This window comes from Balaenoptera ricei, chromosome 18 (genome assembly GCF_028023285.1).
Source record: "Balaenoptera ricei isolate mBalRic1 chromosome 18, mBalRic1.hap2, whole genome shotgun sequence".
Lineage (NCBI taxonomy): Eukaryota > Metazoa > Chordata > Mammalia > Artiodactyla > Balaenopteridae > Balaenoptera > Balaenoptera ricei.
In genome coordinates, this window is record NC_082656.1 from 61,777,329 (window position 1) to 61,791,833 (window position 14,505).

Here is a 14,505-nt window from a genome sequence, read left to right on the forward strand (position 1 = left end):
TTGTGATCTTCCCTTAGATATATATTTGTTTGATTGTGTTAAAAAAAAAACAGATTATTGTCCAACAATTCTGCAAGTTGTTAGTATTCTTCTTCTTTTAAAAGTACCTTTGATTATACCTCTATTAGTTATCATAGAATAATAAATAATACAAATAAATTACACATATGAGACTATCTATCATTATCTATTTCATCTTTAGTAGTTCTCCAAAAAATATATATATATGTAGTCATATATATTTATACATATAATTATGTATGTATTGCCAAAAATTTCATTCAGGTTTTTCTCTAACATCTTACGGAAAAACCCAAATGAACTTTTTGGCCAACCCAATATATGTAAAGATATAAACCAGTATATTAAAAATTTGCTTTTTAATGACAAGGGGATAGTCATATCACTTTTTTCAATCCTGGATTAAAGTTTAAACGTTTTAAAGTAATTGAATCAAAGCATGAGGGCAGCTTAGATGATACTGATACTTCCATTTACTTACTATTAGAGCAACAAGGAAAAACTTTCCTCTGTGATATGAGATTGATTCAAGAGGGAGAATCAGCATTATTGATATAATCCATTTTTATATAGATTGTAAAATTATCATCCCAGTATGGAGATCAATGGAAGATATCTGAAGAACACTGATAAATTTCCAATAAGTATTTTCATGGTTATTTAGTGAAAATAATTTGTTAAATACACATTAATACAATGTGTGTCTAACAGATTGACAGAATTGAAAGGGTTTCATCCAGTATGATTATACACTACTATCACAGTACTACAAACATTCAAGATTCAGACATGAATCAGAGCTTGCCCTGTTGTGCAGTGAACAAAATGTAACTTCTGTTTAAATTTTAAAAAAAAAGAACCCTTGGATAATGAAAAGTCTAATTTTTTTTGAATGCCCAGGTACAATGTAAATAAGGCTGAGGATAGTGAATTAGGATTTAAGACTCTGAATCTGACAATTAGTTGCAGAAAGAGACCACCTTGGCCTTGTAAGTAAATAATCAAACAGGGAATATAATAAAAAAATATTCCATAGTGGGAGGGAGAAGACATATGAAACACAGGTAAAATAACCAAAGTTCTGAGTGATTATCACAGGTCACAAGACCCATTAAGAGGTAAAGACCATCACTAGAGTTCCCAACTCTCAACTACTTGTAGTAGGGAAACAAATTACATAAGAAAAGTTTCATCATGAATTAAACAGTTAAGCCCTTAAAATCTCTTACTCTTTGGAAACCATAACTATTCCTACATCATTGTAAGTAATATCCAGACTCTTATAGGGTTTCAGTATTGGGGTTGAACCTAATTTGGAGGATATTTTTACATGACTCCATAAGCAACTTTGTTCTGTCTTTGATTTTAAGTTGAAAAGTGAATATTATATATACAATGAACGAAGATTTTTAAAAAATCTTTCTGTCACTCAAAAGAGAAGAATGTTCCGAGGACATGTCTCTGTCTGCATTCATGGATCCATTCCAAAGATCCTGCAGGCACGGGGATTTCTTAAGTCTCTCTAATACCTCTATGCACTTGATTAGGATCAGGAAATATTGGCAGATACTCTACTGAGCAATAACATGAATTCTGCTCTTGATTTGTTCTTTTCTTTAGAATGTAACATTTAAATTTACGCTTTGGAGGGTTTACTACTCATTATTGCGCTGAATATTTTTTAGTGGATAAACATGTAAAGCATTACATATGCACCCAGATTTCCTTTTAGTAAGTGTTAATTTAAAAAAGAATTTCCATCTTTGTCCTTTCCAACCTTAAAAGTTAATGGAGAAATTTAGGTTTTCAATGGACCTTTTAATATATAATATTTTATTGCTTTATATTAATATATGCAATGATTTTTTTAAAACTTAGTGATATGATGTCATAATGGACTCATAACTGTTCTTCATACCATGCCACACAGGCTCCTACTGTTTTTAACAGGGAAGTCTTCTCATTCAAAATCAAAGCAACAATGTATATTTAGCTAGTAGTGCAGAAAGTTGAGTGTTGAAGACCAACACATTTAATAGAATATTCATGAATCACTAAAATAGTGTAAAGTAAATGAAAAAATCCTTCCTCATAGGAAATATGTTCCTTCCTAACCTTGTGCATGGATCTGAGTGGTGTTCAGGAAACAGAACTAAATTACCTTAATTCCATTTTGCCTTGTGAAAATCTGCTGTATGATTGATTCTATAATCAGAAAGAAGAAAATAAAATCATTTCTATTTGTATTGAGTGCGAAAATGATTTGCCAGAGAGGGAAAACCACGGGTCAGACTTAAAGTTTGGCTCCATGTCAATCACATTGAGACACTTAATGGCCTTTTTGCACGTGGTGAAGAAACTGCTTCTGTGTGGGTGACATCAAACAGAAATCTTGTTTTTGCTTGTTTGTGCTTGTGTGCCTGCGTGCATGTGTATGCGTTAATCCTGACTTGACTGAATTACAGATTAAACTAACTGAAGAAAGCACATTTAAAAAGAGGGTTTTCATTTTAGTTTTATTGTAGTGAGCAGTATTTTTAATTTTCTTGAAAGGCACCCAAGAATAATTACCTTTGTGAACCAAAAATATACAAAACTGTACAGAATAAATAGATCATAAAAATCTAGCTATACTTTCTCGTAAAATAAAGCTACATTGTCCCAGTCTTGAGACAACTTAAACCACTTACCCTTTATATGTGCCTTTTGCTACTAATTTATGGCAACTACCAGTTTACATCAATAAAAATAAAATAATATTTCCTATTTGCTTTACACCAGCAAATTCTTACTTGCCACAAGAAACATATGTCTACTGTGGTATTCAAATTTACAAAGGATTAATGCTATGAAAGAAACCAAACTTAATAGATGCACTAATCATATTTACAGTTGAATATCAGTAGCATTTTAAAAATATCTCAAGAATAAGAATTAAACTTTGAGCACAAATGACACACCTTAATTCACAGCAGCATTAACAAGATTGTCCACACAAAATGTGCAGAAAAACCAAAAAGTTTTCTTATTCATTCCACCTGAACTGTTAATCATTTTTATTTTTAAATTCAGAAAGCATAGCAGTGGCATTTTTTAATCATCAAATGTTCAAAGTTATGAACCACTCAGCCTATATAATTCAACCTTCCATTTTTTCTTTACTGTTACTATTTGTAATTTTAAAGTTCCAGTTCCTTTTGCCTTTATTGCAAGAAAACTAGGTGTGTCTAACAATTTATATTTTTGTAGTATATATAGTGGTTTTATAAACAATATATTTCTTACATATTATAATTACATATACAGGTATACTTTTTGAATGACAAAATCCAATTCTATTTAATCCATGGGTAATATAACTCAACAAAATAAGGGTTGCTTAAATTTTGAACCCTTTTAGATGTGCAAGAGGACTTCTATGAAACACTTTATGTATATGGGAAAATATTAGTATAATCCTTGAATGATTTACATGCAAGGATTTATTTTATTGGGGATAGATAAAATTGCCTGAAGACAATGCAATGGCTTCTCCCAGTGATCCCTGAGTTTCTTTTTCTTCTTTTTTTCCCATAGGATTACTGCTGTGCTTAAGTTCTGATTGATGATACACTCATATAAGGCACTTATTTACAAGGTCTGGACTTAAGACAGAATCACAGCGTTTTTGCAAAAGCTTTCAAACTCTCTATGTTTGTTGCTCCAGGACTTCTAAGTAGTCAGGTTCAGCATGTAAGTTAGCTTTCAGCTCAAAATACTCATTTTTAGTCTGTTCCACTAATACCTTCCTTGGCCTTGAGTACATTAATGTCTCCATCAACTTTAACTCTTCATGGGCTCCCGGATAATGTACCTCCATATCAGGCTGAAGTTGAGCAATGTTTTTCCTTAGGTACTCTGTGATTCCCAGTTGCTGAAGTTCTCTTTCTTTCTCTAAAATGTTCCTATATAATGAACTGGCATCCTGGAAGGATAAAAATTCAGTGGATTGGTCTGTGACTTTGTACTTCATATTTGATCCTGTGAGTGGGGAATGATTTTCTCGTTCTAAGAGACTTCTTTGGAGATGTTTTGCATCACTTCCCTCTTTCTCATTCCTTTCTTCTTCTTCTTCCAGATGCTTCGAGCCAAAGGATGGGCTTCTATAGACATGAACCACGGGGCTCACCATGTGCTGCTCATAGAGTGATGCTGTGGGTCTTTCAGTAGTGTGGTGAGTTGTTTTATGGCCGTACATGCTATATTGGAGATGCACAGGACTGTTGTCTCTCATCTGTTCATCAGCTTGTTTCTTTTTGTATCTTCTCCTACGGTGAAGAACAAGAACCACTATCCCTGCAGCACAGAATACGATAGTTATGAATACAATCAGCAGTCCTAGTATTAAAACAGATAGTGGTACAGCATCGGTAAGTGATTTAAAAATAGTGTCCGCTGTAGTTGTGGTTGTAGGAGTATTGACTATTACGTAACTAGTCTGAGTTGGCAGGGATGGGTTATTGATCAAACCTGGGCAAAGAAGTTCACTGTTGAGTGCTTTCAATTCCTTTTTGTCTAGGTGCTCCGGAGAGGTGCAGAGTATTTCATCTGTCACTGTGTTCTTACTTAATTTTTGTATCCATTGCTGCAATCCAACCAGGTCACAGGAACAATCCCAGGGGTTGTCCTCAAGGTCAATCTGGGTCAGTAAATCAAGGTCATCCAAGATATTACTTACAGGTAGATGGGTAAATTGGTTTGTTTTAAGGTTTACCCTCATTAGAGGAACCCCTGAAAAAATATGTGGTGGTAAAACTTGCAGGAGGTTGTTGTTTAAATAGAGGACTTTAAGTTTAGGCATTGGGTTGAAGCTACCAGGTAATATTTCCTTAACGCCATTGTATTCAAGATATAAGTACTCAAGATTGTGGAGACCAAGGAACATACCTCCACTTAACTTAGTCAGATGGTTACCATTCAGATAGAGCTTTTGTAATCTTGTTAAATTCATAAACGATCCTTCTTCGAGAACCTCAATACGATTGTTTCCCAAGTGAAGCATTTCCAAAGTGAAGTATTCCACTAGATCAGACTTCATTAAGGTGTGAATAATATTCCCTGCAAGAATAAGCTTTCTAGGATTTTGTGGAGGAGGTTTTAGATCTGATAAGCTTTCAATATTGCGCTCTTGACAGTGTATTAGAAGTCCTGATGGGGAGAGTACTTTGCAGTTACAAGGAATAGGACAGTAGAGTCCTGGAAGTTGAGTGAATGGCTTTGTAATATAAGGTATTAAACCTGGTGCTTTGGTGGGTGGTTTTAAAAGAGACATGGTCTTGGTTGACATGCGACTATCACTTATTGAAGATGTTACTGCCAGATGCAATGATCCTGAAGGATCCTCGTGTTCTTCGTACACTGGTGGAGTGGGGCAAATTGATTCCTTTTTCAGCCGGCTTAGTATGCTTCCTTTGAAAAATGGAGGGCTGTTGCACACAATATCACCAATTATAGACTGAGGGGGCATGTTTTCCAACCAAAGTTTTAGCTGTAGTAAGTCACAATTGCAGGCCCATTTATTGTCCTCCAACTGGAGATCCAATATTCTGCCAATGTGTTCTAAAAAACCAACATAAGGCAATGTTTGCAACTGATTTCCACGAAGATCTAGATGGGTTAAAGGAACAAATCGAAATATGTTTGGAGGAAGACTCTCAATAGCATTGTCATTTAAAATTAACACTTTAAGTCTGTTGAGCTTGCTAAAGGCACTTGGTTCAATCACTGTAATAAAATTGTTATCTGCTTGTAGGAATTCCAGGTTTTCCAGTCCATGGAAGGTATCCTCTTTAAGAATTTCTAAAGAATTGTGATTGATATGAAGTTGCTTAAGATGGCCAAGGCCATTAAATGCACCAGTCTCAATATCTGCAATATTGTTAAATCCAAGGTGTATTGAGATAGCATTGGTAAGCCCAGAAAAGTCATTTGTGTGAAGCATTGTCAAACCATTATTTAATAAACTTAAGTGGAAAGGTCGTGATGGTGGCACGCTTATTTGGGATAACTTCTTGATACTTTTCTCTTCACAATTTATTAGCATCGTGCTGTCTTTTTCCTCACAATTGCAAAGAGAGTCACAAGAACCTCTGGCTGAGGCAGAGGACATTGGTGATTGGGACTGTGAAGATATACAGGCAAGGAGAGATGAATACAAGAGATGAATCCAAAGCTTCATGTTGTCCTGTGATGGGTCTGATTCTGTAAGATAAAATGCAATAGCAATGGGCTTTAGTGGCCAGGAGCAGGGAGGAGATGAATCTGACATTTTCAAAATGATAGGTTTTCCTCTAAAAGGCAAAATATTATTATTCTGAATATATAAATACATTGCTGAGTCCACATTTTCTTTTACAAATATTTTTACAAATATTATGACTGGCAGGTTTATTTTACTTTTAACTTGCATTGTGATAAAAATCTGAAATTTAGGTCAGGGAGAATTTAAAATATTAAATCAATTGTCTTCACATCTACCAAATAATCTGCATTTTAATAGATGTGAGGGGTGCTGGCTAAATGGACCATTGATACTTTGATATGATGCAAAAATGTATACTTGAGAAGACCCTGGCTTTTTTATTTTTTAGCTCAAACTAGATGAATCTAAGGCTGAAGGATTACAATAAAAGACAAATATGTAGGTATTAGCTAGAAGCAGAGAGACCTGTAGGGAATTCAAAGATGATCGTTAGAAAGAATGTATGTTTGCATGCATTATGCACTTCCTTCAGTTTTATTTTTGAACTGGATATCACAATATAACATCTAATAACTCTGTGTTTAACCTGCTTTGATTTTGGCTTAAGATACTTATTAATTCCATTATTTATTTAAAAACTTTGAGAAAAAATATGTCTCTATGTAGTAAAGCTGAACTTTATTAAAGATTTTGTTTTAACTATGTTGTCTAGGGCAGTTTGTATAAGCCTTGTAGTATCAGATATATATGCTTAAAGGTGTCCATTCAAATTTCACTTCAGTCACACTTTATATTGAATTTCTAGAGGTGGAATATTCACTGCTACTTTTAAATTCTACTATGAATAAGGTTAATATCATAAAAACTAAAGAAGAAAAATTGATCTTTAACACATATTTCAGGCTATTATAAAAGTACAAACAATGCCTCATATAAACTTCTAGCAAATGACTCCCTAATGAGGTCTTGAACTAGGCTTTAGGGCACTGAATGTCATCACATAATTAAGCAGTTGATCTTTATTATAAGGCTTAATTTGCAAACAATGAACTCTAAAGCAAGCTTCACTATATTAAAATATTTGAAGATATCTCTAATTTAGGAAATAAAAAATGACAGTTCAAGATAACAATATCACATATTCCAGCTCCTTAAAAATTTAATACCTGCACCTGACATAGAAATTAAAAAAAAAAAAATTCTAACTCTAAAATGACAGCAGTGGTGTGGTAAATACTTTGAAGTCTAATGGTATCTAATTTTATTCCCTTATTTTAAATATTGCACTTTAAATTTATATAGACTAAATCAAAAGGTAAAGAAACACCACATCTTATAACTATTCAATTTTTGGAAATGATAACTGCTTTCATGTTTCTGGATGGAATGTGAACTTTGAATCTAATTAAAAATCACAATTAGATAATACATCCCAGAATCCAATCAATAATCCTGAAAATAAACTTTCATTCCATGAAAATACATTGTCTTATTGAAAACATGTATAGTATGAAGTTTCTGAAAGGTAAAAGGCAACCAAAGACATCAAACAATAGAGTCCCTTTCTATACAAAGGGAAAGTTAGCAGGCTGAATGTTTCCATAGGGAAATAGTTTGATTTTAAACAGCTCTGAGGGCTATGCTTAGAATCAAGCAGCTTGAAGTTGAAGTCTTCAACTTGTGGATTAGCTTCCACAAACACTGAAACTACTTTTCCATAGATTACCAAGAAAGAATACTATGCATTTCACCAGGCACAGTATCTTAAGAAAAGAGTAAATAACTTCCAGATGAGACTCTCTCCTCTCATTATTATTGTTTAATCTTATATGCATTTTATGCTCTTCAAAATGCCCTAGGGAACAGATTCTAATCTTTTCAGAAATACACACAAATGTGAAAAGTGATTCTATATTGACAATCTGATACAGTGTTAAAGAGGTCAAAAAATCTCTATTTACATATTTTCAAGTCAGGAAAAAATAAAAGTGGTATACAAAATACAAAGAATCTTTTCATATTGTGCTTGTATTTCAAATACAACAATGGTGTTTGGAAGTAATCTTCTCTTCAAAAAGCACAAATAATTCAGTTTCCAATAACAAACTGCATGCTGTAAAAGAAATAGTAGCATATTATTTTACTTGTTCTTCTCTACAGCCAGCTGTTGGACTAAATGTCTGCTGCTCACAGAAAACAGGCATCTGCTACAGCATTAGTTGTGCCAGTGAGCAAGAATGAAACTGGATATCCTTTAATGCAAAGTTATTTTTTTTTAAAGAGGCAAACAGAAATTCAATCACTTTGGGATAATGCAAAAATAGGTATAAGGAAAGCCTGGAAACATTCATCTTACCTGTAAAGCAAAGACTTCCTGACGTTATCTGTAATGCACAGCTGGAAGAGATGTTCAAAGTAAATTCAGTTTCTTTATTAAAAAAGAAAACACCGACCACCACGTACTTTCTTCTCAAATATCACTTTTTGGCAAGTCCCATCGCTTTATAAAGTAAAACCTCTGGTCAAAGACAAAATGCTGAGCATTTCATTGAAAATATTTCAAGCAGAGTGCATACTAGATCATCCTGAAGCCGTTGTCCTTTTATTCCCCAATTAAAATTCACGGCATACTTCACAGCTATGCTGACTTTTTTTGCATATAGTTAACCATTTGCAAGCTGCTGAGTGCAGTAAATAAACAAGATGTGTAACAGAGCTGGGATTGATCACTCTTGCTTTCTTAGGCTGTAGATCCAAGCTGCAGCAATGTTCTCTTTCCTCCCTTTCTAGTCTTTCTTGTTAGTTCAGTTTGTTATTAGTCAGATTGCCAAGGGCTGGGAGGTAGGCGTAAATAAAGAGACTTCTTGGCTTTTGACTCAGCCTTTAAGCCCTTCCCCATCAGAGCGTTTTAATAGGCCAGTGTCATTTAACACAAGAGACAGCTCCACCTTGGGACTCAACTCCTCCTCCTGCAAATGGTTTTTCCTCTCCCTTTAAATACCAAATACAGTGCAAGTGAATTTTGATGCAAATAATTACATGTTTCTTTAAATGTTTAATAATATTGTGTGTTATACAGCAGGCTAAATAATACACTATATTAAATTCTCATCTAGCACAGTACTGTACTGTTTGCACATGTGTGCAGAAAAACTGCAAGTATGCTACCAATAGAATAGTTGCTTCAGTTTTATTGTTTTTAACTGGTATTTATGGTCGAAATTGTGCACTATTTAAATCTTAAAATGTTAACTTGAACAGCTTTCCTGAAACATTTGTATTTTTGTATTCACCATTTGAAAAAAAAAATCTTTAAAGCCTCATGTCTGAGACTCTAAGTTTTATACTTCTTTTCTTTCCCTACAGCTAACGTTCAACAATGAGACTAGAAATGAGGTTCTTTTTTCAGGTAGATAGTATTTATTTGGAATGGAAATATGATCAGTTAAAAATACCTTCAAGAATCTTCATTACAAATGGTTGTCTCTAGTTGAAAACAGCTTATCACTTTCAAAAATATGAAATTATGTCTTTCCAGATAAAATGAAACAAGTTAAATGAATATGTAAAAATTACAATAACCTGATTTTTATGGTACTAGCATAGGGAGTATTTTTTTCCTAAAAAGATTATATTTAAAAAGTTACTTGTTTCTTCAACTCTTAAAAGTTTCTGAATCATCACAAATAAAACTCTAAACTGTCAGATTCTTTATTTCCCCAAATACCTATGTTTTAAAACTCACTCCTCTTTACCTACATTCCAAGGACCTGGACTTCTTCACAGCCAAAATGAATATACTAGATGTTATCATTTATTCATTTTGAAACAGTCTGTGTTTAGAAACACTCTTCCCTATAGGTTCTAGAGGTTACCTATATTATATTAGGTCTCATTTCAGAAAAAGTATTTTTTAAGAGGTTTTATGCAGCTTATATCATCGAAACAGGAAGATATCAGATTAGATTATTATCCGCAGTTATGCACTCAAATTCACAGTTTTCATATCCTTAATGTGGAATAGTTGTTTTAAAGGCTAAGGATTTTGAGGCAATTTCTAATATTCTCACCTTTTCTTTATTTTACAGCTTCTCACTAAGTTCCTCATTTATTTTAATATCACTGTGTGCTTTGATAGAATAGAGATTATAATACAGATGAGGGTGTGGAGAAAGAGAATAAAGATAAGGAATAAGATAATAAAGACAATAAGAGAGAATAAAGGAAATGAATTACTTTTAGGCACAGTCTGCTGCTAACTGAGAGCCAAGTTAACTTATATCAGTCTAATGATTTAGACAGGTGGTGACAAAACAGAGTTAGAATCAGTGAGAAAACAAGGAACTAGAAAAAATTTTCTTCTAACACTGTAGACATAATTCTCCAAATGCATTCATTTAGGTTTTGGAGGCAAAATCACAGGAGAAATGCTCTGGAAGTATAGTCTGTGGTGGAAAAGTTGTTCAAATAGCCATATGGGACAAATGGAAATAAATTCCTTATAAATTGATATATCTCCTCCAGCTTGAGGATGTGTTGATTTTATTCATAATATATACCTAGTATATATTTGATGTTATTTTTCTTGAATCCATGGCCTATATATAACATGTTATCTTTTTCATGCATGAATTACTGGTTAACTACACACTAGTCAGGGATAAAAGGAGTGACTAACAAGCCTTTGAAAAAATTCTCTACAATTTTCATAAGTTTTGGGTGGGAACATAAAGAAAGGTTAGGTAAAGAATTATTGTTTGAGAAACATTCTGTAACTTTTAACTTAATTCAAAGGAGTAATATTGATAATGAATTACTTAGCATTACCTCAAAATTAATAGTAAAGTACATAACAGCACATTTGAAATGATTATAGCTAAATCCACCCAGCTCTATGTTTTGTTAACTACAGCTCCTCAGTTGTTTCACTAAGTCAGTAATTCTTTCCAAAATGCTCATGGCAGAATGTGTTAATTATTGTTGGACAACATTTATTTTAGCAACATTTTTAATTTCCAATGATTACCTGGAAAAGTATTTTCCAGTGTAGCTTGCTCCAAGTTTTAATAATAAATATCTTAAGTGATCATAATAAATACTCAATTTTATTACTCTTTTCACATAATTTACCCCAGTGACTCTACATTGAAAAATACTAAAAAGTAATCGTTTTTAATCATATCTTCTAAGTTATGCTTTTTAGACTGTGCATCTTCAATAGCAAACGTGAAAGTATTCTTGTCACATTGAAGAGTACCAAGCAGTCAAAAGAAATAAACGTATCTGTGTTAGTCTCCTTAGAGCAACAGCATATGTAAGGCAGCACAGTAGTTTCGATATCAGGACTTAGGAGAGGGCCTCTCCTTCCCTGCTTATCCAATGCGACACAGACCAGATGGAAGAATATTTTATGAAATTTATTGGACCAATAGTTTATCTGGAGCAAAGAGAATAAAAAGAACAAGACTGTTCACTGGAAAGAGGGAAGAAAATTAACAGTGAAAGAGATTTATTAATTCTGTATAGGTCTAGTTCTACTTCAGAACACCTGCCCACCTTCTTCAGTGCCACATTTAAGTGGTCAAGTGAAGATGTATAGCAGATTGATTCCAACTCAAGAAAATGGAAGGTTTGAGGTCTTTGCACCATGTGCGGTGCAGAATGAGACATATTTAAATACTCTGAAGGTAGAATGTATAAAACTTGGTGACTCTTTGGGGATGGTAATACTACGGATGGTCTTTCAATATTCATTGGTGATTTCATTCTTTTAAGAAAGAACTTAAAGAAATAAGTCTAAATAAATGTCACTTTTTAAGTAAATACTTGTATCATTATTGTAAAAGAAAAATACAGCACACATACATGAGAAGCAGATATTATTGTGGGTTCTGTCTGCTCTGTACTCTCAGGGAATTACAGTGAAATTCATGATAATGCTATGAAGACTGAATATTACAAATATTTGCAAATAATATCTAAATTTATAGATCTGTAGAGATCTTGTACACTGGTTTTATAAACATTAATAAAGACATTTTGTTTTTTTCTTATTTCGAAGTAAAAGTTTTCTTTAAAATAATAATGTGGTAAAGTCTACTTGAAAAAATAATTTGACTTATATACATAAATCCCATTCACAGAAAATAATAATAAAAGAATATTGCCTACCTTTCACAATGCCATGCTATACAGTAACCTTTGAATTTGATTCCCAAATATTGAACTTAGGATTCTCTTTCATGTTTCACTGAAAGAGCAGCCCAAAACTCTTTACTATTATTACTTACTTTTTTGGTTCTGTTAGAGTCAGAACATAATCATTATGGATACCTTCACTTCTGACAATAACACGCAATTTAACTAAAGGAATGTGACATTTTATGAGGAAGAATAGAAGATCTTCTCACCTTTCACCAAAAACCTCTTGGTATATGAGGACATTTGCACACATTCATCAAGAATAATGTCATCTCAGTGAAAAGTCTATGTATTTTAGAAAAATTTATATGATTGATATATTTTATAAAGTGACACATGAATGGGTATTTAGGAAATTTGCCTTTTGCATTGAACATTTAATAAAAAGTTTAATTTGTTACTTAAATCTTAAGTTTCCTTCATGCTCAATTTGATCTGAGAACAAAAGTATAAAACTAATAATGGAATTGCCTTATTCTAAGAGAGGTCTTACAATAAAACTTCCTGTTTTGATTTGAAATCTGCTGACACAAAGGAACTCTGATATCATTGCTTAACCTGGAAAAACTGAAAACAAAACAAAAAATTTCTCCTGGAAGCTTGGACTGTAAGTTGTCTTGTCTTCATAACAACAACAACAACAAAATTCCCTACTTCTAATGGATGACTAAGAAGACTTTTTTATGAAGAAAAAAAGAAAAAAAAGTTGCAAAAAAACAACTAAAAAATGTTGATGGATGTTTCCATGATGAATAATGAGCAGTGTTCAAGAGAAACAGGTCCAGAGGAATAATGGTAGACTGTGGATTATATTGATTGTAAAGACTCATTGAGGGAAGGCTAGTGTCTACTTCATATTTTTTTTCCCAAGAGTTGCACATAGAAAACAAATTAGTTATTCAAGTTCAATAGTTTCTTTGTACGTTCTCATTATCATGTAATCTTAGGACATTTACTTACTTTTTCTCAGGAACATATAAAGATTTATTTTTTAATTTTTATCCACATTACAAAACCTAATGATGAAAATAAAAAATAAAAAAATTGATCCCATGGATCTTTCCAAATGTTGTCATATGGCAGATATTATAACACAATCTGTGTGACTATATTACTTTGTATTCAGATGATTAACAGTAATCATAGGTAAATACCACTGAATCAAATATGCATGATAGGCTTCGTGGACCACCTACAGGGGATTTTAAATTTCTGGATGTCTTCCTATTGCCAATCACAATTCAGACCTCACTGCCTCTCCCTATCACATATTGCTGTGTCACTGAAGGCTGCAAACTTACTTTAATAGTTTTAATCTTGTAATTGTGATATTCAACCATTTTTTATAAAATATGTCAGTTTCATTTTGTTCAACATATTATTTCAATAAGATAAAGCTGTAAATATCATGAGCTTGAATATAATGTATATATATAGAGAAATAAATTTCTTTGTTACAACTGGATCTATGTTCTGTAAAGAAAGAAAATGTTTGGCAAGGTACACATGATTGTTGAGAAATATATGTACATAGTTCAACAGATGATTCAGTATTTTTTAATTTTGCGTTTTTAATTTGATAACGGTAGAGTTAATATAAAAAGACATTTACTGAACTATTAATGTCATCACTGGAGTATTAATATTAACCAAGAAAGTGAATGAATTATCAGTGACAGATTCCACTGAATAATGTTGACTTTTTTTGTTAACAGAAATCTTGCCAAAAAACTCCAAACAAAATAAGAAATATTACATTTCGATATATAATATTTTTAAAAGTGTTACATAACTTAGAGAATAAACTTTTGAGTTGTAAATAATTCACTCAGATACCCAGGGAAAGATAGTCCTTCAGAATCAATCTATATTCAACATGCCAAAAATGCATTTATAACTTACCTACACACCTACATGAAGATAAATATAGATTTTTTTTGTTAATATAATTATCTTTTTGATGCTTTTATTGTATACATGTTACTTTATTAATATCCAATATATCTTCTGAAATAATTGAGGTTTTCTTATGACATATTTTG

General features: G+C 32.5%; 1 protein-coding gene across 1 annotated transcript; it reads right to left on the minus strand.

The window, feature by feature from the left end:
- Window positions 1-2,553: 2,553 nt before the first annotated feature.
- Window positions 2,554-8,687, minus strand: SLITRK6 (SLIT and NTRK like family member 6). The gene is made up of 2 exons (XM_059902790.1): window positions 8,619-8,687; window positions 2,554-6,261 (listed from the first exon to the last, which is right to left on the minus strand). Exon 2 carries the CDS (start codon window positions 6,236-6,238, stop codon window positions 3,710-3,712), a length of 2,529 nt encoding a protein of 842 aa, XP_059758773.1. The 5' UTR covers window positions 6,239-6,261; window positions 8,619-8,687; the 3' UTR covers window positions 2,554-3,709.
- Window positions 8,688-14,505: the final 5,818 nt, after the last annotated feature.